Raw genomic sequence first — 23,680 nt, forward strand, 5'->3', positions numbered from 1 at the left:
AAAAGTGAGCTTACTTAAAGTGTAGAGTTATACCTCTTACCGGTGACGAAAACAAGTTGAGTTTAAACTGAACTTAAACATCACGGTTAAATCCACAGTGGCTATAGATTGGTAGCCTCTAGAATGATTGCATCGTCAATTTTATGGCTACAGACCTAAAGCACTTGAACAAACGTATTCAGCCTACGTGTGACAAGTAGGCTTACTTAACTTATCATTAAAGAAAGATTCCATTAAAAAGTAGCTAAGGACTACAAGGATTTTCTGTGTTTAATTTAATGTAAACAAGTGAAAACAAACCATTGAGTGAGTTAATTGTTGAAATACCATGTATAGACAGGGTTGATTACTCTGTCACATTACACATACATGTGACAGAGTAATCATGTCACACACATATAACTGATATACCCATATAATACTACAATTTGCGCATAATATACGCTCTCACGGGTAAACAGTGACGTTTACGAAAAAATGTTTCAAGTTAAAGTTGTTTATTTTATAAAGAACATTTCTTACATTTAAACTTTTGTTCTATCTCTATCGGTTTACAAGATGGGTCTTACGAACCCAAAACCCAATTAACCTATGTTGCTCATTTACGAACTCGACCTCACTTTTTACGTCCTCAGCACGCTATACAAATTTCAGCTTGATATCTTTTTTCGCTTTTGAGTAATCGTGATGACAGACGGACAGACGACAGACGGCAGACAGTCAACCGGAAATTGACTGATTAGGTGATTTTATGAACACCTATAACCAAATTTTTGTTCATAGCATCAATATTTTTTATCGTTACAAACTTGGGACTAAACTTAGTATACCTAGGTATATTTCATATACATGGTATAATAATTGCTTTAAAATCAATGTAAATATTATATAAAAGAAATATTACCTTTAAGTAAGTAGTACTAAAATCGATTATCAAAATAAATGTTCATTTGTAGGAAAATATTTAGAATCCCACTTCATTTATGTTTCATATTATTCCAATTATTCAAACGATTTTGTATTTAATATTTTAATATTTGAATATCATATATTGTATCCAATATATGCGTGTATTTATGTATTATGTGTAGAGAGGAAAAGATATTCCGCCAATACTGACAATGTCTAGGCAGTAGAAAGCAGATTGATGATTATAATTTTAGATGTTCTCAAAAATCGATAGTTAGTGCAACATTAAATGGTGCACGAGTGCTGAAAATTTTCCTGTGTTCTCTTAAGAAGTCAATGAAGTTTACGAAAACTTATGTTGCTGATTTGGGTTATTTGTTGATGTATTACACTATATACCTTCCCCTTAAATTAATGCGGGCAACAATCCTTATTTTAAATATAAAAAATATACCTTTTCGAGTAATTCAGTGACCCAGTGACCCGTTACCCACAAATTGTACAAGTAAAAATAACAATTTCAGGTAAAAGTATTTTCTTGCTATCGTAATTTTTAGAACGTGGTTTTTTAGTCGTCGGACTTTTAGTTTTTTGGACTTTTTTTTATTTAGATATAAAATATTTGTAGACGGGGCTTAAGTTTTTATACCATGCATATGTGTAATATGCAAGGTATACTAAGTTTAGTCCCAAGTTTGTAACGCTTAAAAATATTGATAGTATGAACAAAATTTTGGTATAGGGTTTCATAAAATCACCAATTTAGTTCATTTCCGGTTGTCTGTCTGTCTGTCTGTCTGCCATGAGGATTACTCAAAAACGAAAAGAGATATCAAGCTCAAATTTTTATAGCGTTCTGAGGACGTAAAAAGTGTGGTCGAGTTCGTGAATGAGCAACACAGGTCAATTGGGTCTTTTTACATTTTGTAAACTGTTAGACATATAAGAAAAGTTTAAATGTAAAAAATGTTCCTTATAAAAAAATAAGTTTTGTTTGAAACATTTTTTCGTAAACGTCACTGTTCACCCGTGAGAGCGCAAATTGTGGTATTATATGGGTATATCAGTTATATATGTGTGACATGTATGTATGTGTAATGTGACAGAGTATTCAACACTGTCTATGCATGGTATTTCAATAATTAACTCAGTCAATTATTTGTTTTCACTTGTTTGAACTGTTTTTTTTTTCTTTGATGTATAAATATCTATGCCTATCAATTGAAAACAATTTATGATCAAGTCACATAGTTTGCAATCAAAAATGATATTTTCATGACATTCCCTATAAAATTAAATTAGTGAAATTTTCACTAATTCAGCTAGTGAAAATTTTTTCATTGTAAAATTTGTAATTTTACTAGATTAATCAGTGAAACTTTCACTATCTCAATTAGTGATTTCAATTTTCAATAATTCAATAGTAGTTTTCATCAGTTAGCAGTTGCTTTGTCATTAATTGTATTAGTCAGTTTAGAATTCAGTAATTATGCAGTTATTTTTACTTGGTTATCAGTGATTTTATGACTAATTGCATTGATGGCTTTGATTTTCACTAATTTATCAGTGATTGTTCCTCCTTTATTTAAAGCATGCTCTTTATATACTTGTATGAACCGAGACATACAACATACTTGTATGAACCAAGACATAACAGTATAATTTCACAATATTTTAGTTTTATGACCCACGATCCTTTCGTTACTTCAACAGTTTCAAATGGTCTTTCGTGCAAAGAAGACTGTCAAACTTTGATTTAAAAATTTTGATCCAGGGTAGTGAAGTTTTTTCTCTGGTAATTAGTTACATTGCAATGTTTAAATCATAGCACCGGCACACAAAAAAAAAAGTAAGTGGAATGTGCATTTGATCGGACCTAATGTGATTTTTCAAAGTTTTTGGTTCTAAACACGTACTTTATGTATACAAAAATACAAGAAACGTAAGTAAGTAAGTAAACGTAAGTTCTACTCTTTTAAAGTGTATAATAGTAAAATATAAATTTTTTAATTTAACAGTTATTTTATATGTTTCTAGTAAGGGAGGAATTTGAAAATTTTTTCCGAAGAAGTAACTGCGAACTCCAAAGAAAGCATTCAACCCTACATAATAATAGATTCGGGACAATCTGGAAACAGCTCATTTATTCAAGGTGAAGGAAGTAGGCAAAAAACTGGAACCAATATTTGCAGTTGCTTGACTATACAGATGTTATTATGTATTAAATTTGGAGTGTCCAAAGGAATTAATGAATTTTATAATTTAATCGATTATTTTATTTTTAAAATGGGAGTAAAACCCGAAAATATTGTATCAGCTATTCATATATGTAATTTATTAAAATCAATAATAAAATTCATAATAGTTTTAACATAAGTTCTAACAATGAAAAATGTACTTTTGCAGTAACCGATAATAGTGCTTCAACTAGTAAAATAATAGATGATGAACAAAGTCAATAAAATTTTTATTAAATGAACATCTTTTTTCCTTTTCCTAATAAAAAATTGTTTTACTTACAAGTACCTAATTGAATAGAATAGTATTTTTAACTGATAAATTAGTGAATTCTGATAATTCACAACAATGAAAGAATTAGTAAATTCTGTTAATTTAATTGGCGGTTTTCACTATTTCAATCAACCGTTTGATATAACTAATGGATTAGTGAAAAGTACTGTCACTATTAAATTAGTTACTTTCACTCACAAATTAGTGATTTAAATTTTCACTTATAAATTAGTGAAATATATTTCCATTTATCAAGTAGTGAATCTTATTTTCACTGATGAATTAGTGATTTTTTTTTTAACTGAATCATTCAGTGAATTTTCACTAATTCTAGGTTGCTGGATTTCAACTGCAAAAATTAGTGAAATTTCACTGCGATTTAGTGAAATTTCTCTAATTTAATTTTAGAGAGCAATCATAGGACCATTCATAAACTCAAAACAGCTAGAATCGCAGTTTGGTTGCTTTTACTCAAGCCTCAGTCGACTATAAAACTTTGAATACTTACAAATTACAACAATTTGTATATTATTTTAAAAGTTTGTTGTGTCACAATCTCAACAGAAGTGGACGTAATTCGTATTTGTCTACTAATAATGTTTTATTATGTTATTATTAATATTTATTATTAATGAATTTTAACTATTCAAACTCTAAATAGAATTTAAATAAAATATGCATTAGTTAGTGTTTATATCGGCTACATACGTCATATGTTTCGCGGTATACACACAGCGTATAAAGCCGATAGAAAAATCTGTTCTGTTTGCCTTGGTTTAATACACTAAGTGTAAATTAAAAAGGATAGTGATATTACAGTGAATGGTACAATAATTAATTTTAGCTTTCGCTTAGCGTAAATTGTATGTTCTTTGGGGTATAAAAAGAACATACAAATATTTTATTTTGTACAATGCGCTTAGAAATTTGTGGTATTCGTTTAATACTTTGTATGTAAATTATACATACACATATGTAAACTAATACGTCAGTTATAAAACATACGAGCCACTAAAAACTTATTTTAAAAGCACCCTCAAGTTGTTTAAATATGACGCCATCAATTTTTAAAATCTCTCTATAAAGGGATCTTTAAGAAATCGTTTTTGTAACTTCAAATACAATATGAAGTCTACAAATTATCATCCACCCCTACCGAATTACCTCCCTGTTCATCGAATAACCACCCCCCCCCATATAGGTTTAAAAATAAACTGTATGTAATATTAACTTCATATGGCGTAGTCGCAGTATGATAAAAAGAAATTTTCATAGCATTACTACCGAAAAGTTACTGTTTTTGAACCGATTGAGCGACTTGGGCTCTAGTATAATTACGGAATAGTGATTTTCGTGAATGTTCAAAAATTATAAGTTTTAAAAATAATAACCAGTTAACCAAGACTAGTTTTATGGTATTTTTGTTTTCGCACCAAACTTAGGTGTTTTTTAAGTAGGTACAAATAGTTTTGGGTTGTTTTCTTCTCTAAGCAGTTTAACGACTGTATTAAACTGACTATATTTGCGAATTTCACGAAACGAAATTCTGATCGTTAACTAATTTAAAAGAAGAAATGAATAACTGCAACAGCGGCATTCTATCGAATATAACAATAATTTATCCATTTTATTCCTGTGAATATATATTAATACCTAGAAGATCCTCGATCAAGTAAAAAAGAGACACGTTTTTTTGAAACAACTGTTGTACTGAAGCTTTTCCCAACTAATATAATACTTAAATATGAAACATTCCTTGCTCTTGTCGACAAATAAAGTGGTATTTTTATAGGTTTATTATTAAAAAAAGAAAAAAATTCTTACCTGAGGATAGTCACTATCTTTTGTTTGATAACCAAAATGGAAAAAGTACGTCTTAGCACCCCTGCGTGCATGTAAATATGCAACACGAATTAACGGTGATACAGTATGACCATCACTTAACGCTTCCATTGTGGAATCACGTATATTTATTGGATGTTGTATTGGCTTATCCCAATCCGTATACTCATTACGCACAGCCGAAAAAATTTCATTTAAATGATAAATGTATGCATTACGAATGTAAGTTCTTAAGATTCGATTTCGTTGATCTTCCTCGAAACCGTATTGTATATCCGCGGCATTAAAATCACTATAACTTTCTGTACTTGTTACACCTAACATTAATTCACATGTTATAAAAGATTCACTTGAATGTTCCATTGAAAAACCTGGATCTAATGTAATTGCATCAATTGGTAAAAACGGTGCTATCCTTGGCATAAATCTTGCGTTCTCTAATCGAACATCTAATAATACTTCTACAGGTATTTTTCTTAAGCATGGCGCTATATCATCCATAATTATATCTTTTGAAGGAGGTTTGGATTGCGATGTATTATTTTGATTATTTGTGTCAAATTTGTTTACTACCAAACATCCAAATTGTTTTCCTACTGAATAACGAATAGCATCAGCGTTATGGATTGTTGCCCATGGACTTAGCGCTGATCCACTTAACAGCATTACTCGAGTGAATAAACCTGGAATATATAATATATGTATATATAAATTAAGAATCGCAAAAATAGAACAATTTAATTAAAATAAAGGAAATCTGAAAGTAGGTGAATATGTTCAGAATACATTTACCTAGTTTTTACTAGCTCACTTTTTTTTGATTGTATGTCTATTCGACATAGATTCGCAATTGATTACATAAAATTGGCGCTCAAATGAAATTTTTAGTATTGGTTTGAATTGAAACGAAATAATAATTTACAAAACTAAATACTGCAGTTTTTATCGGATGGCCTAATATTTCCGTTTTTTTTTTAGATCAAACGAAAAATTGAAAACAACTGCGAGATATTTGGCAAAAAATTAACTTACTATTCAATTATGACTGCCAATATTTTTCTAAATATCAACCGTTTGACTAATGGATTCCACAAAGCTAATATCATTATTAAATCGCTAAAATATTCCCGATGTGTTGAGATGTGTATGAAGAAAGTTATATGAGAATTAATATTGCTACAGAACAAGGCAAAATATTTAGACAGTCGTATTGTACTCTGATATCGAATTATTTTGGAGTAAACAGGTATGCCCCGTTAAGTATTGGAATACTGACAATATTGTTATACCGATCACATTTATTATCTAAACTCCTGATACTAAAGGTGATCAGTTTTTACCAAATTTTGAATAATTGAAACTCATGGATTCTAGTTTATGTGGGTAAATTTTGATGTAACACGAGAGCCGTTCATAATTATTATCAGAAAAAATACATTTTAAAGAATCTTAAATTTAAGATCATGTTTTCTTTATTATACAGAAGGTTTTTACACACCGATAATACCGACATATTTGTCTTGCATTTGATGAAATGCAGTTTTAATAGTTTTTGTATAAAACATTAATAATTTTGTTCAATATATTTTTATTTAATCAAAATTATTCATCTAAATATACAATACTAGCTTTTTCCCGCTACTTCGCCAGCGATAGTGATTCATTTCCATTCATTTCAATTAATTCACTAATGCTTAATTTAGTGAATCATTAATTCGTTTAGAGAACGTATACTCAATGTCAAAAAAATGCTCGTTTTAAAACATTCTAAGTGTTACTATTATAACATAACATATGATGAATACGCTTAGAATGTTTTAACTGTGGCATTTTTTTTTTGACATTGAGTATACCTTGCCCTCACTTAACCCCTCTTTATACCACTAGCAATATACAAAATGCCTACTTTAAATACAAATCTACCACATGATACTCTATAATCTACTTTCCCATGCTCAGGTCGCCTCTTAACACCAACTTTACTTCCTTCTCTTAGACAAGAAGGCAGGCGACCTTCGGTTACAGGACTCGCTGCGCTCGCAATTGTTTTCCCGATTTCCGTGGTTTGCGACGAATATCTTAAAACTTTTCTAAGATTTCTGTTAATTCGACTTTATTACACGCCGAGTGGAAGAAAACCCCATCAATCTAGCATGATTAGAAGTGTAAACGGTAGTTTTAAGGTTTATTTTCCAGGAGCCGTGAATGAAATATTAAAATTGATTATAGCCTATGTAATACTGCGAAAACTAACGTGTAAAATACTGCGAAAACTAACCCCAACGAGAAAAATGATTGGTTCTCCATACACAATTTCATCTCCTATTTCACCTTCTTTAAGTTTAATTTCCACGACAAAAAGCAATCGATGTCTTTTCCCCATAGACCATCTACTGCTTAACCGAAAATCATCAAAATTGACTCGACGCTTTAGGCGTGAAAACGCAATAAACAGACAAACACGCGGCGTTACTTTCACACTTACAATATTAGTAAGGATTGTATATCTATTTGTAAAATGGAAACAAATTTATTTTCCATTTAACGTAAATACGTATAAATACAACAAGGTTGTATACTATACAAGATGAGTATTAAATGCATATACGCCGCTAGCAATAATTAAAGGAACGCCTTCCTTATAAAAAAGCCTATTTTCAATAGCCCATAATTTTATTTTTTTTATCATCTCCTACCGCTTGTTGGCGAGAGTTTCTAGTTCAGTGGACATTTAACTTTAGTTTTTATAAATTTGAAAAGTGTGTATTTTTTGTAAGGCATCAAATATTAACATTCAAATGTTTCTTTTTGAAAAAGCGCTTTTATGCGCTGGTGTCTTTGATTGTCACAATTTTTAAGATTCTAAGACAAGTTTTTCCGGAACTACGGCTGCACAGAAATCTGTCTGGTTTCATTCGAAATTTGCCTGCATTCAAATTCGTTTATTAAGTTTTTAAGAAAATTTTTATTGTTTTATTAAAAAAATAATTCAAAAATTATTTTGCAAGAAATTCAATAATAGTACTCGAAAGCTTGTAATTTTCACGTTTTAATGCGCTCTAATGCTTTATTGTATACATTTTCTTGACCGCGTTATGAAATTTCAAAAAAAAATTGTCTCTTTAACAAGTCCGATGTTTGTTTCTGCTCTTTTCTATTTTATACATATCCAAAAACAACATAGACTTACCCCGGATACGCGTTATAAATTAATAGAAAAATTTGGGAAATTCTTACCACAACAATGTAATGAATGTCAAAAATATATACAAAGTTCAAAAAGCTTAAAAACGAAGGAGCAATGGGCATATGGAAATATCTTATTTTATAAGAAAAAAAGTGTTCCTTTAATTATGGCTAGTAGTGTATAGTGAATTAGTGAGAGTAATTATTTTATAATTATGTAACACACATAGAGTAGCAATGTTTGGTAGCTTCGTTTTAAACTAGAGTCACGTGAAATAAAATTGTCTTAAAAAGGGAACAGGAATAAAAAGACAGTAGCAACCAGTGGAGACTAATCTGTTGCTACTTAGAAGAATATGCACAGTTACGGTGCATATTAAACTGCTCTAATGTCATCAGTGAATTCCGGGGTTGTTCCGGTGTGGTGAACTATAATTCAGAGATGACAATAAACATTAGAGACCATGCTATTCAATATCATTACGTTCTATCATAAACACACTCATATAATTAAGGACATTTAGCTCGATTTATACGATCGAGTCATTCTATCATAAATTTGGTTTAGTTGAACAAATTTGGAAAAAAAAAACGTTTGACACTTTTGTAGGTGTAAGCTGTTGTCACTTATTGAAGGATATTGAAGTCTAAGTATTCATGCATACAAATAAGTAAATACAATAAAGTCTTATATTCATGCATACAAGAAAATGAGGACACAATTTTCTATTGAAAGTGTTATTTAATTTGTAAATCGAGATTTTCAAAACTTTGCCATTTTAGGTTTAGGCAATGGCTGACTTGGTCAAATTTCTGGGTGATATTTCTAATATTTTTCAATCCAGAAAAATGTTTTCAGTTTGATAAACCATCCTGTATATATATTAACCATTTTCACTCTTAAGCACACATACAAATGTATATTTACCTTTTGCAATTGTTGATATTAATAAAAGATTTACTAATGCTGCACCCGTGTCATGTCCAATTAACGTGACCCTTGTTGGATCGCCACCAAATGCTCCAATATTATCTCGTATCCATCTAAGTGCTGCAGATATATCGTATAAAGCTAAGTTTCCACCTGATGTTGTGTTTCTTGATGTATTTAAGCCACGTGACGTTTTAAGAAATCCTGTAACAATAAATAAATAAATAAATCTCAATGTTTAGGTTGTTACTAACAAAAATAACAAATTTTTTATATTTATTTGTAATCAAATAAATTGAATTATTTATAAAGTTACATAAACAACATGTTTGTAAATGTAAAATATTATTTATTTCATATTTTCATCGATGTTGGTTTTTGATAATCAATTCAATAGTGTGGTATAATGAATATAGTACCTAGAATAAAGTTATTTTTATTTTACCAAAAAAATTTAAATGGAAGCCCAGTCATGAAAGAGTTCTGTAATTCGAGAAATTTTTTAAATGATGAAAAATGGACGCTATATAGCGGGGTGTAAAAAGACCCTTTATTTGATAAGGGCGTTGATTTTCTATCACAAGGTGTGCAGATAACGGCTACTGCTTCTAAAAATAATTAATCGTACACCCCTTGTTTGGGAGTCTTATCTAAATAGCTAAATAGTGTTTTTAACGTCTAATTACAACGCTTAATGTTAGAAATAAGTATGCTGGGCGTTAGTAATTATTGTAATTAGAAATATATATTATCAGAAGTAAAATTTAACTTCCATTGATTTTTCAAAATTTTTAGAAATTTTCGATAAATCAGAAAGTTTAGTTAACAATCAATACATTCAGTTTTATCACAATCTACGACCCCGCAATAAACTATTTAACTGTATAACTTCACGTCTATGTTACCAGGCTACATCCTATGTAGCTGTCTACTATGTAGTAGCTATCTGTTTTCTTTGTACCTATGCTACTAGATAAATATTCATCCTTAGATAACGTGTCGTTATAACCAAATTGATAATAAATAGTAAGCCTGAAAATAAAATTAAAAACAAAGATTCGAATAAAAACTAGAACTAAAATAAATAAAATTATAAACAATCCTTAATTAGGAAAGTTGATCCGGCGATCTCTGCAAAATAAGAATTTTGCACCTGAAAAAAAAAAAACATTAAATTTTATCTTACACGAAAATAAAACCATGTCTATTTTTTATTCGATTCTAAGCTTTAAAGTTTATTATTTGGCTTATGATTAATTACGTTTTTGCCGGTTAATTACATATTTTTAAGCGTATTATAAAAAATATTATAACGGTATCCGCCGTACTTCCGAATTAAATTTTTATACTGAATCTTATCGCGATTAACAATATCACGAGTTTTTCGATCATACCTATCTCCAGAATCACACACGTACAATCATTTCTATATTCTTGTGTATTGCATATATGCAGTTTATTTGTCAAAAACGGAATATTATAATCAATGTCATCTTGCTTTAGTACTATGTTTCTATTTTAGATACCTGCCTATACAATTTATTAATTTATGCATAAACAATTTATTGAACGAAAGGTTGTGCAAATGATTACTCGTTATTATTTAGATGCATATAATTTAGTAAATAATTACTTTAACCACTAATTAATTATAATTGATAGTACAATGCATGAAAATATTATTAATACTGCTATTACCGTTGAATTTGAAAATATATTTATATTTCCATAATCAAATATTTAATGTATTTATAACAAACCCCAACCCGGGTATTGGTCTACTACCGACAAATATAAACTAAAAAAATTTGAACAATAAAAGTGAAGATAGGAAAAATCACTTATGAGTTCGAGAATTCAATATGACATAAGTACGCTGAAACCTTTAAAAAGTAGCAGTTGTTTATGAAATTATCAGACCTTAAAAATGTTCTATTGACTCGTAGTCTTGGTACGACACCAGCGTGCATTCCCAGTGCACAATTTTGTCGTTAGAAGAGACTGTTTGACATTTCAAAGCTATTAAAATACAAGTGCACGTCTCAACTTTTATTGAATTAAAACATCCTAGCAAAAAAGTGAGTGTAAACCAAGATTCGCATCTCCAAGAAAAATGGTCTTATCAGGAGCATTTAAAACTACTGCTTGTTGTTTATAGTTTATATAATACAAAGGCAAAAATTTGTTATCATCTTCCACTACTTTCTGTTGATCCAACAATTAAATGTTTGAAATAACATTTAGTTATATTTCATTTTTTTTTTTAAATCCTGAAACTATTTTCCCGTACATGAAAGCACTTATAGCATTAAGGTAGTACCAGCATGAAATCACTTTTCGACAGATTTGGCCGAATTTTTTTTCTCGGGTTTATAATAGCTTTATTTATGAATTCCTAAAATTTCATAATTTTTGACCGTTTAGATCGCGAGATATTTAAAGACAAAGTTCGCGATTTTGAGGGTCATGTCCCATTTAAAGCATGTAAAATGTCCGGTCTCTCCAACTATTTTTTATGATATTATTATATATTGAAGAAAAAGTAGAAAAAAATGTTTATACAATAAAATTCTAAAAAAAAAATTTAGAAATTAATTTTCACTTTCGAGATATTAATTTTGACGTAAATTGATCGAAATTGGGACGTTGGCATAATTATTTCCCATTTTAAACGGTCAAAATTTCTGAAACTTTGGGAATTAATAGTAAGCATTATTAAATTCTTAAATTTAATTTTTCGTGAAATTCTGTCGAAAAAAAAATTATACCATTGCTTTAACATAGAAACTGCAAATACCATGCTGGAACTACGTTAAATATAATTCAGTGTTTCTTCAATCGGTTAAATAATTTTTTTTTTTTTTTGTTATTGAAAAATGTAGGGGGTGTGCACTTTTGGTCTTATCAAAGATTTAATTTTATAAAATACAATTATTGAATCCCCATTGCATATATAAGACCATAATTTAAATACATTAAGAGCTTCCATTAAAATTGCTTAGCGCATTGGGCTGCATAATACAGCTTGAATAATTTCTAAAGCTGAAATTCATTAAATTGAACTTTCAAATATATGAATATATACAATTGCCAAATTTATCAGCGCACTTTGCTAGTAAATATATGGTTATTTTTCATGTTCAAACAATAAATTTATAATTTCAACTTTTGAATATTTCGGCCTCCAAACGGAGCAACTTAACTTGTAACTAAGACACGTTTAGCTAAGTGGGTCTATTTATAGTTTAACTATATCTGGAAGAGCTTTGTACAAAGGCACCCTGTAAAAATAAATATGAAAAAATATTGCAATCGTTTTACTGTAGTAATATAATACTTAATGTCTCTTACTACATCTTGACAAGATCATTTATTAAGGAAACTTTATAATGCATTCATGATTTCAATCTTATGAATATTTAAAACGTTATTGTGTTATACGACAACGAACACACATAGATAGATACATCTACATTTTAGCCGAATATTTGTGTCTTAATATGTTAAAAGTATATGTTTGTTTTATATATCGAGTGACTCAAAAGTAGCACGACAGTTCCGAAGCACCTTCTGGAGAGTATTTTGGAAAAATATTGCAAACGAAAGTTTCTAAGGTAAAAAAAATTTATTTATAAGCATATTTCTGTGAGATTCAAATATCCATGGAAGGATTTATGAGGATTAACTTTAAAATTTCTTATTAAAAATCCCATTTTCGGAAATCAGAACCTGAATGCAAAATTCGACCACCTTCGACCTCCTTCAATTAAAGGAGTAGGTGGATAATTTGTTAAGTGCGTCATTTTTTTTGAACTGTTACGGCACTCTTAAAGAATTTTAAGCGATTTTTTTAATGGAAAACATTTTTTTTTCAATTTCTTTTTGTAATTTTTAAGTTTATTTTCATAGGGCCTACTTCGGTCTTGAAGTCATGCAGAAATGCTCACTAAAAAGATATTTTTGGTCGTGTGAAATTTTTGTTTAAAATATCTAAAATATCTAAAAAGTTCAAGGACCGTCCCGCTACGTATGTGATACATGTAGATACATTGCAGTGTATACAGGATGCAAGGTAAATGTCTCAAAAAAGATCCCCTTGAAATGGTACATTCGTATATAGCTTAAGCATTTGTTAAACAATGTTTTTGCCAAGTTCATAAAAAGTGACATGCAAAGCATCAATGCCGTCCTTATCAAAGATTTATGTTCGACCTTTAAGCAGAATGGTTTTTGGATATGTTGAAACCTTTTCAGCATTTTACTGCAGACTTTTAAATTTTTGTCAATTTCACTTGTACAGAACTATTTGACTAAAGAAATAAAACTGCCTGTATATTCATATATTGTTTGATGACGTATGTAAAATGGCTATAAAAAAGCAAATAAAATGGTTCATTTTCGTGAACTTAACAACATAACAATAATACACAAACAAGAAATATAAGAGCTATTTTCGGTTTCATTTCAAATTTATTTATTCTATACATTAATGAATTCTTTACTCTCTTATATGCCTGTCTTTATCAATTTATTTTTGTATAGGGGAGCTCGGTATTAAATAAGTTGCCTGAGCAACAGATTTGGAGATTAATTGATTCATAGTGGACCAGACTATTACTGATTACACTCCATACGTTATTTCTTGCAAGGTGCTATCCAGCTATTAGGATTTTCTTTTCAGGTAAGACCAAGTTCCTCCCGCCATTTTCCTTGGATTTTATCAGACAGTATCATGGTTGTTCAAAAAATAAAAATAGTGCATACGTTAAGCGTTTCAGATCTCTAGAATTAACAAGTTTAGAAAAATGAGCAATGTAAAAACGTTTGGTTAAAAGAGAGAGATCTAAAGAGAGTAAGCTTCACTTCTATATGTTTAGAGATTCGAGGATAACATACTAATGTAATGCATTATTTTATCATTTTCAAATAAAAAAAAAAATGTAAAATTAACGTATAATTTTCAAATAAAAAAAAATTGTAAAAAACTGTATTTAAAGTTTTTTTTTTTTTTAAATCTACGTCTCTACCCCTGCAAGAGTTGCCACCGTGGCATATAGAGACACATATGCACGTTTCCACAAATAGAAATAGAAATTTATGTTGAGAACATAAAACTTGATATTAGGTATTTTTCTTGATAAATAAACTGAATTAAAAGCTAAGAATTGTTCATTATTATTGATTATATAAATACACAACTTTAATATTTGATAAATATTGAGCATTCAAGGCATGTAGAGAACAGCGGTGTGCTCGTTCCGTGCAACAAAATTTTGTTTAAATTGTGAAAATTAACGTTATAATGCTCTAACATTTTATAATTAATTAAACACTATAAGGCTGAATAGTTGAAAATAAAAATTTTTTATAAATTATTAAAGAAAAGTCGAAAGAATCCGAACAAACATACGCACATACGTACACACACACACACACACACACACAAACATCACATTGAAAAGGTTTGATTTGGATATTGCGGCCTTGAATCCGCGGAAATATGTAAAACTGGAGATTTTCAAAATCGGCTCCATGACATTTACTCCCTTCGGGAAGTTAATATATTTTATTATCTGTAATTATGTTTGTTATTGTACTGAATTTATTTACCGAATAATTGATTTTACCTGAATAGAGAAAAATTTTTATTATTCGTAGGTTTTATTTTTAATTAAAATTTTCGTATTGATAATTTTGACTTGAAGAAGCGACTGTGATCTGGAAACAATTGTCGTAAATTATTAATTTAAACGAAAAATTAGAAAATTATTTTTCATTTAACATAAACAAATATAATATACTTCTTACTCCGCAATGTGATTGGTGGATCTTTGTATACGTAAGAGCACACCATATTATCTATACGCTTTGATACATACCTACAGCATATATCAGACGAATTTCTTATATTATTTGATACATAAAACGGTTTTATTTATTTTATTCCATATGTGATTGGATTCGTATAAGATTTTTACGTTATTCTGATACATGTTTGTGTATAGAATGTTCTAAAATTATTCAATAAACAATGATTTATTTAGTTTTTAATCGGATACTTACTTGATGTGGACACTATGAAACAAAATTCCCAACCATTTTTGTTACAAAGTTGCGTTACGTAAATAAAGATTAACAGGTTTTATAAGTTAATGGATAAAAACTTATCGCGTTACTCACTTAAAATTAGATGCAAATAAAAGAGTCATACACAATACAATTTAAAACATATTTCTCGCCTGATATGGGACATATGAGGTAACGAAACACCAGCAGATCGCTTCCCGCTGTCCCTATGTCCTTATGTAGACCTCGATATTTAAAACTACGTAACAGATTTTGAGTTATTAGATAGAATGATTCAAGAAAAAGGTTTTTACTTATAATACATGCATAATAAAGTAAAGCTGTCAAAGATTCAGTATAATTATGACAGTCAGTCTCATGTTTCAATTTTTAATCTTCCATTTATTACATAGTAATTATTACTATAACGAAGTTAAGAACCGACGAAGAGAACTGTGTTACTATGGTATATAGTAACCATTCCTATATCATCATTGAAATCATTACCATTTTTTTCTCTCCGTGTATCTTTCCAAATTGCATATTTTTAATTTCTTCTTCAACTTAAGGCACAAAATTTTCTGACGGTCTAACTAATCGAATGCCGAAACCTGCATTCAAATCCGACTTACTGTTCAAATTTTTCGTATTTCATTGCATCGTTTCTGTGACTAAAACTAGATAAATAGTTTCATATTTTTAATACCTATTCACATAAGCGTCCATTTTAACGCATATTTAGTAAAATGACATTATATTATATACATCTCTACTGTGCGTTTAAAGTTCATACGAAGAGCTTTAACATAATTTAGTGCTAAAAAGTTCGCTTTCCATAATATCATATGAAGTATTTGCAAAGAAAGTACAGTTTATTCATGGTAGGGAAAAATTCAAGGAATTCATTAAACAATAGTACCTAATGCAAGCATAATTGTTATTTTTAATTATTTCTGTGATTGTATTTTTATTTTACAAATAACGAGACTATGCAATTATTCGTGTTAAATTCTTACTTTGTAACATAAATTTTCAGGCCTCCGGTATATAAAACGATAACGTTTCTTATTGGCTACTCAATCCGCCAATATTGTAAATAAATATTAGTCTACGTTAAACAATTTATTTATATAATACTAACTTAAATATATTTCTACAGTTTCTCAAGAAAAATTACTTTTGATTCTTTATTTTCAATTGCTTAATATTATTAAGAAAATTTCTGATATTACATGAAATATTAAATTTTGAGATGATCTCAATTTTTTCAACATAATTTTATAACATTCTTTTATTCTATTTGAAACAGTATTTTAATCTGGAATTCAAATCTGGATTTTTACGAGTTTTTTGCATTTTTGTTTAGCAATGTTTCGGCTTAAAATCAGGTTTTGAAAAATCGTTCACACTATCCGAATGTACATACAGAAAACCTGCAATTTAAGACTTTAAGCTCCGATGATTTGCCTGAACTGTACAAGCTGTTGATATTTTTTAGTAAAATTAGTTTTTCTCATAATTGAGTGAATTTTCATTCGTATAGTGAACATTTAAGCCGATGTATGCATTTATTACCTACTAAAACAATAGTATAAAATATATTTTTGTTTGAAAAAGCTCTGTTCAGTTAACAATGGATTATTAATTTTGGTTCTTGTTTTTCAAGATTTTAGAAAAACCAGAATAATTTTGTTACTCTCTCAAGTAAACAGTCGGAACCAACCACATTTGAAATTGTGAATCAGTTTGAAGAAGAACTACGCAATTCAATAATCGTTTTTTTGCAAACTATTCGCTTTACATTTATTAAACGAATAAATGTTAAACCGTCACTAATGTCATATTAGGCCTTGAATAATTTGGTATGAAATATCGCAATAAACTTGTTCATATTACAGTACTAACTAAAATTCACCTCCTTCAATTGTATGCTCAAAAACTCCAATATATTACAAAACATGTTATTATATATTTTACAATAATATATTATTCATGAATCGTGTAAGAACTATTATCAACATTTTCTATTTAATATTCAACTCATTTAACCAACTTATAGTCCAATCATATTCGAAAAATAATTGCCGATTTTCAGAAACGGATAGAAATCCAATTTCTTTGTATAGCTTTAGAAGAATCTACTATAATACTTAACATGCAAACACGACAAGGAGTACTTGATGCTCACTTATATCGCCTATCTATATAGTATTTTCCAAAAGTCCTATAAGTCAATCTTTGGTGATAAATATCTTGTAAGTATATACGAAAAAAGGTCTCAAACAAAGATGGATGATATCGATCGGACGATTTGATATCATTACGTTAATATATATTGAGTTACGACACACAGAATGGAACATTTTGTCACCGAAAAATTAAGCCAAATAGTGAACATTTGCGCACCAGTAGTTTACACAGAAAGCTTACGTTTAAGAAGTGCTGTCACGAAGGTATCCTCCGCAGATAGGTGGAGCAGTGATTGCCTACTTGTAAGGCACCATTTCGGTCTTGCTGCACTTACACTAGTGGACCAATATTTACGCTTACATTCAAGGCCACTATGATAAAAAATATTAAAAGATAATTTCATACCTATCAACAGTATGTCACGATTATAATAGGAATATCAATTTAAAATTTTGCTCAGACATACAAGGTCATGGGTCACATTTTTTAAGATACTAAACCAAAATCTGAACTTTAAACTCAGCCCACTACAAACTGACAAATGTGACCGATTCTTAATATTTTGCCTATAGCGTCGAAGATGGTAAAAAATATCAAAAAATTATTTCCAAAAGTTGCTTTCAATATTTTTTTATACTCATATACCAATTTATCTGAGAAAATTTGCATTTTTAATTTTTTCACTATTTTGGTCAAACTCAAAATTATTACTAGTTTATTGATTGGAATAACACAATTAAATTACCAATTTGTCCAGTTTTTACATTCTATTACTAGTCATAAAATTAAAAAACAACAGTAAAGACTAAAATAATGAAAAAAATTAAAAATGCGAATTTTGTCATGAAAATATATGCAAAATTCGGATTTGGTCATGAAAATATATGCAAAATTCGAATTTCGACATGAAAATATATGATTTTTTCATATCTGTAACCATCTCTGACTCAAGGGCAACTATTAAGAATCGATCCTATTTGTCAACTTGTAGTAAGCTGAGTTTAAAGTTCAGATGTTGGCTTAGTACCTATCTTAAAAAAATGTGACTCATCACCCTGTATGAATATTGAATATGCAAATTTTCAAATCGATATTCAAATAAATAACTTAAATATGAGGGTGCCTTCATCTTAAATGCGACATCCAGTATATTGATGGACATGAAAAGTATCCATCCGGCATTCTTTCTTGTGTTTTCGTTTTGACTACATTCGATTATGTACATTACTTAAACATAAAAATTTGATGTCTATATTGCGTTTCTGGGCTTTTGATCAATGTGATTGGACTATAAGTAAAGTTGAACTTCTGTCTATACATATAAAACTTATAACTAACATATAAATAAATGATGCTTTCTTCATATAAACATCATACATATATTAAATTCGCTTTAACAATTAACTATTTTCTTAGTTAGATTAACTTTTATAAAGGTTGAAAACTTATTTTGGATCGGTGAATAATGAGTACGTTTATGTAAACAGAACAGTATATAAAGATCATAGCCACAAGCGGAAATAAATTTATGAAATTTTCTATAACAATAGTTCGATTGAAGCAAGGTATATCGAAAAATATTAATTTACTAATGTGAAACCCGCAAATATGTGATTAATGTTATTACTCTAACGATAACGATGACGATAATTTGCGCTAATAGTACAACGAGAAGGACGGATAAATTGGATTTCAGTTGTGAGATTACCTAGGGCCAAAAAAGGACGACAAAGGCAAAAAGACAGATAACTGTACATGAAGTTGGATATGATTTAAGGTTAAAGGAAGAATAAGAAGAAATCCTTTCATTTTGTTTTAGGTTTTATAGTAATTACAGTAGCAAAATGAACCAAGGTTGCCACAGTGTACCTAATATTCCTTGTTTCTGCAAGTATTTTCCCTTAACAAAATATCTTCAAGTTTTGTGTAACGAATGTTCGATATAATAGCATCGTTATAGCAAGTATTGTAAAAACCTATGAAGTTATCAGTGATCATATTAGAATTTTGTATAGAATTTCCATAAACTGTTTCTAAAGAAAAATTGTACCCCGACACTTCCAGCAAGAGTAAAATTGATCGTATCTTGAATTATCAAAGAAATTATCTTTTCTTTGGAGGATCGGTTAAAGAACTACGTTACTATTATCTAGTCTTAATTGATTCATAATTAAGACTAGAAAATCAATAAATTTAAAAAAAATGTATTCTTAGTACCTTTTTTTTATCTTATCCATATTTATAATTTTAATATCAAGCTCTCATTCCACGATGAGTTTTAATAAACAATAACGTTTTATCAAAATGGTCAATACGATATTTCGCTTAGGTATTCAATTTTAATTTATTAGAAAGTTTGCTTAGCTTATTCATATTGATAATCAATCCGATCTACTTACACGATTTATAATATTGCCAACAAAATTCATCCCGTAAATAATCAAACAAATCATCCACCATTGATTTGTTACCATCCCCATCCTTACCGCTATTCTTCTCCATATCCAGACTCGTATATTCTACGCTCATTTTGTACCTAGAATTGTTCCATCTTGATTCATAGTCCACGTTTAGGTACTCACTATCCGGAATTATTTATCTGGATTATAAGATATCGTATAAATGTTGTCTTTGAATCTAACTAACTTTCGTTATTCGTTGTGTGCGTAGACATGGTTGGGACAATAAAATCGATGCCAGCGCTTCCAGTGAAAAATTTTGGCGTTAAAGGAGGCTGTTATGACTAATTTGAAATTCCTTACATGTTAATGTTATAGAAAATGTCAAATTAAAATTATTGAAAAACTTAAAATGCATTAAAAATTGTGAAAATAAGAAATCAAATCGCACAAATATTATTTTTCAAATGTGAATTATCATAATTATTTATTAAAATTTGTGAGACAATAATATTAAATTTTCAATGCAAGTTATAAATACAATCCATACAATTCTATAATTTAAGTAGTGTATCGTTACCATGGATACGTTAAGTAGTGCGAATAGCGAATATTTTGTTACAATGTATATTTTTGTCTCTGAGTACAATATACATACGTACGAACATATTTTTAAAATTATTTTAATAACTACTTTGTAAATGATAAATGTAATTGTAACAATAATCTATCATCCTATCATTCAATTATAACCACAAGTGAATCGTTCAAATTTGAATGCCAAGAATTAAATTACATATGTTGATACCAATTAATATAATACCAGTTGAAATTATACCGAAATATAAATCAAACGTTTAATTAATAATCATTGTTCGAATGCACATGTAATGATTAACTGAATCTATTTGATTCTGGATCCAGCTGTAATAATAATTCAAAATAAACTACTTAATTGTTAATAAGTACATATTGGAATCGATTATTCAATTGAAGAAAATTATTCATTGTAAAATTCAATTTAATGAAATTATAATAATTATTTTAAACTTAATTTTGCATAACAAATAACTTGGGATGTAGAAATTAACAAGAAATATAATGTGGATTTTTATACAGAATGTTCCATGAAATACAGATCAAGATACAGATTCTAGTGGTAGGCTTAATTGTTAAAATACAGAGTGCTAGAAAAATCTTTGAACAGCAGTAAAACTCGAAAAATAATGGTCTTAGAAAAAATAATCGTACAAAAATTGTAGAATTAAGGAAATTGTTGAGGTTCTGTCACCTAAAAGTGACCTTAACTTTCAAAGTTACTGAAAATAGTTTCAACTGGTAAGAGATAAAGAAAAATTTTATATAAGAAAGGCGTCTCTTTCTATTTGACATAACTTTTTTTCAATTGAAATTCCCTAATAGACAGGAAAGAGGAAATTTTGAAATTACAAATTGGTATGAAATACAAGTAAATTATTTGTTGCCTCAGAGAGTGCTGGCGTTTTCTAATGACATAATGATATGTCAGAAGGTCACAAATGTCATATAAGTTGTATAAACCTTAATAATATTTTTAACTATAAGGTATCACGCAACGATTTATCGTAATAAATGTTGTGTACACGGTAAGAAATTTTTTGAAATTTGACCATTGAGCGAATAGTAACATTATATATAGTTATGGTTTACGAGTCCATGCAGCATGGCCGACAGGCCCATAATAGTTGGCCATATCATAATGCTTCTGGTAGTCCCATTCGATACTGTAATAGTACTAACATAAATATTACCTCTTCAACGACAATTAATATAACTATAGCCGTCTCTGTTCAACAATAAAATTGATTAACTTTGAATTGTATATCTCAATAATGAAACGGTCAATAATTTTTGATTTCAATATATCAATGCTCCGTTATTTGAAAATATCTTAAACCAAGTTTTCTTTTAAAGAATTAATTAAAAAAAAACTCTCGTAAATGCTCTCAAATGTTCGTACATGCTCTCACAGCGAAACAACATCTTTAAAGGCGTTCCTTATAATGATGTGATCTATGGTACCTGAAAGCGCTCACTTCAACATTTAATCACTACAGTTCATATTCACAAATCATTCACTAACTACAGTTCACATTAGGAAACATCATAGAAAGTACCTATGCGATTTTAGTATTGAAACCTAACACATTTTTCTAACAGTCTTGTACATACTGAAATGATTAAATTTGCGTATACATATTTGCAACTTTTCGGGCGACTTGTATTATTGTTCAAAATAATTTTAACAATAAAAGCATGTATAAATTCATATCAGTAATAATGAAAAATATTAAAATAATAAACTATATATTTATTTTTAATCAATATATTTCGTTATTATTATTATTATTATTATTATTATTATATACTGCATAATAACAGTGTATAAAATATCAGTACCTGGATAACCGAGGTTTGCTCGGTATTTTTTAAGTTAAAAAGACACAAATTTTATCACTAATATAAGAACCGTTTCAAATATCTCCATAAAAATACCAATTTGAATGTACTTTATTTTGTTAACTACAATAAACACCAATAGATGTCAGGAAGAGTCATATTTTGCAATTTGTTTCAGTTTTTTCTGAAAACACGGATAAACCAAATTTTCTAAAAATAAAACCTAGCTAGATCGATCTTTCGTCGCAGAAATCCCCGCCATATAAATTTTCATGAAAACCTTTTGAGCCGTGTAACGGAATCTATTCGTAGTAATTGTAGATATAAAGTAACATTTAGAACAAGTTATAGTAATTTTATTAATTTTTTTTTTCTTTTGTTGAAAACAAAAATCGATTCACCAGCTTAAAATTTTGGGTCAATGTACCTTTTTGGTAGTCCACAATCTATTCAATTTATCCCACTCTTTCAATCAACTACCTGCCTGGGTGTGCAAATACTGGGAGTTTGAAATCTAAACTATATATACACTCCATTTTTGCTGTTTGTACCTCAATTAAATTTAATTGAATATTTGTAATAAGAATATTATTCAACACAGACAAAAGAAATATTGGTAGTGCTACACAGATTAAAATGTGTGACGTTATAATGAACGTATCTTTACATTAATGTATGTCCACTGCCCGGATGTGTGTACATGTGAAAGCAATTTTAAATAGACAAGCCTAAAAATGACTTTTTTATAAAATATACATTATCATCTCGGTTCTTCATGAGCAGATGAAAAACATGCATACTATTCTGTTGGAAAACATGGACTGTTTTTATCTGGAATATGTAAACCTTAAAATATAGATCAAGACATGCCAATTGGAAAAAGTTTGACCAACTGGGCTTAAAAACCATCATCAGAAAATAATCTAAAATTAAAATCTTCTAGAAATCATTGTTACAAATTAGAATAAAAAGTTATTGGAATATTATTGTGGAATGCATTGTCATCGTGATATTTTTTCTTTATGATTTTTCTCCATATACTTCTTTTCACATATTCAATGCATTTTCAAGCTAATCCGAATTTATATTATTATTAGTGTCCGACCGAAGGTCGATTTTTGGCCGAAGCCGATTAATCGGCTATCGCCACAACATGCGACCGAAGCCGAAACCGAAGATATATGACTTTAAAAATTTAATATTAAAG

At 29.0% G+C, this 23,680-nt stretch overlaps 1 protein-coding gene across 1 annotated transcript in view; it reads right to left on the bottom strand.

Moving 5' to 3' along the window:
• The window catches only part of LOC123292061 (neuroligin-4, X-linked-like), a 127,723-nt gene that overhangs the window by 61,339 nt on the left and 42,704 nt on the right, over positions 1-23,680 (bottom strand). The window contains exons 2-3 of the mRNA XM_044872575.1: positions 9,377-9,583; positions 5,245-5,945 (exon numbers count right to left, since the gene is read on the bottom strand). Of these exons, the coding sequence (XP_044728510.1) occupies positions 5,245-5,945; positions 9,377-9,583 (908 nt within the window). The remainder of the gene's footprint in view (positions 1-5,244; positions 5,946-9,376; positions 9,584-23,680) is intronic.

The sequence above is a fragment of the Chrysoperla carnea genome, chromosome 1 (genome assembly GCF_905475395.1).
Source record: "Chrysoperla carnea chromosome 1, inChrCarn1.1, whole genome shotgun sequence".
NCBI classification, from domain to species: Eukaryota; Metazoa; Arthropoda; class Insecta; order Neuroptera; family Chrysopidae; genus Chrysoperla; species Chrysoperla carnea.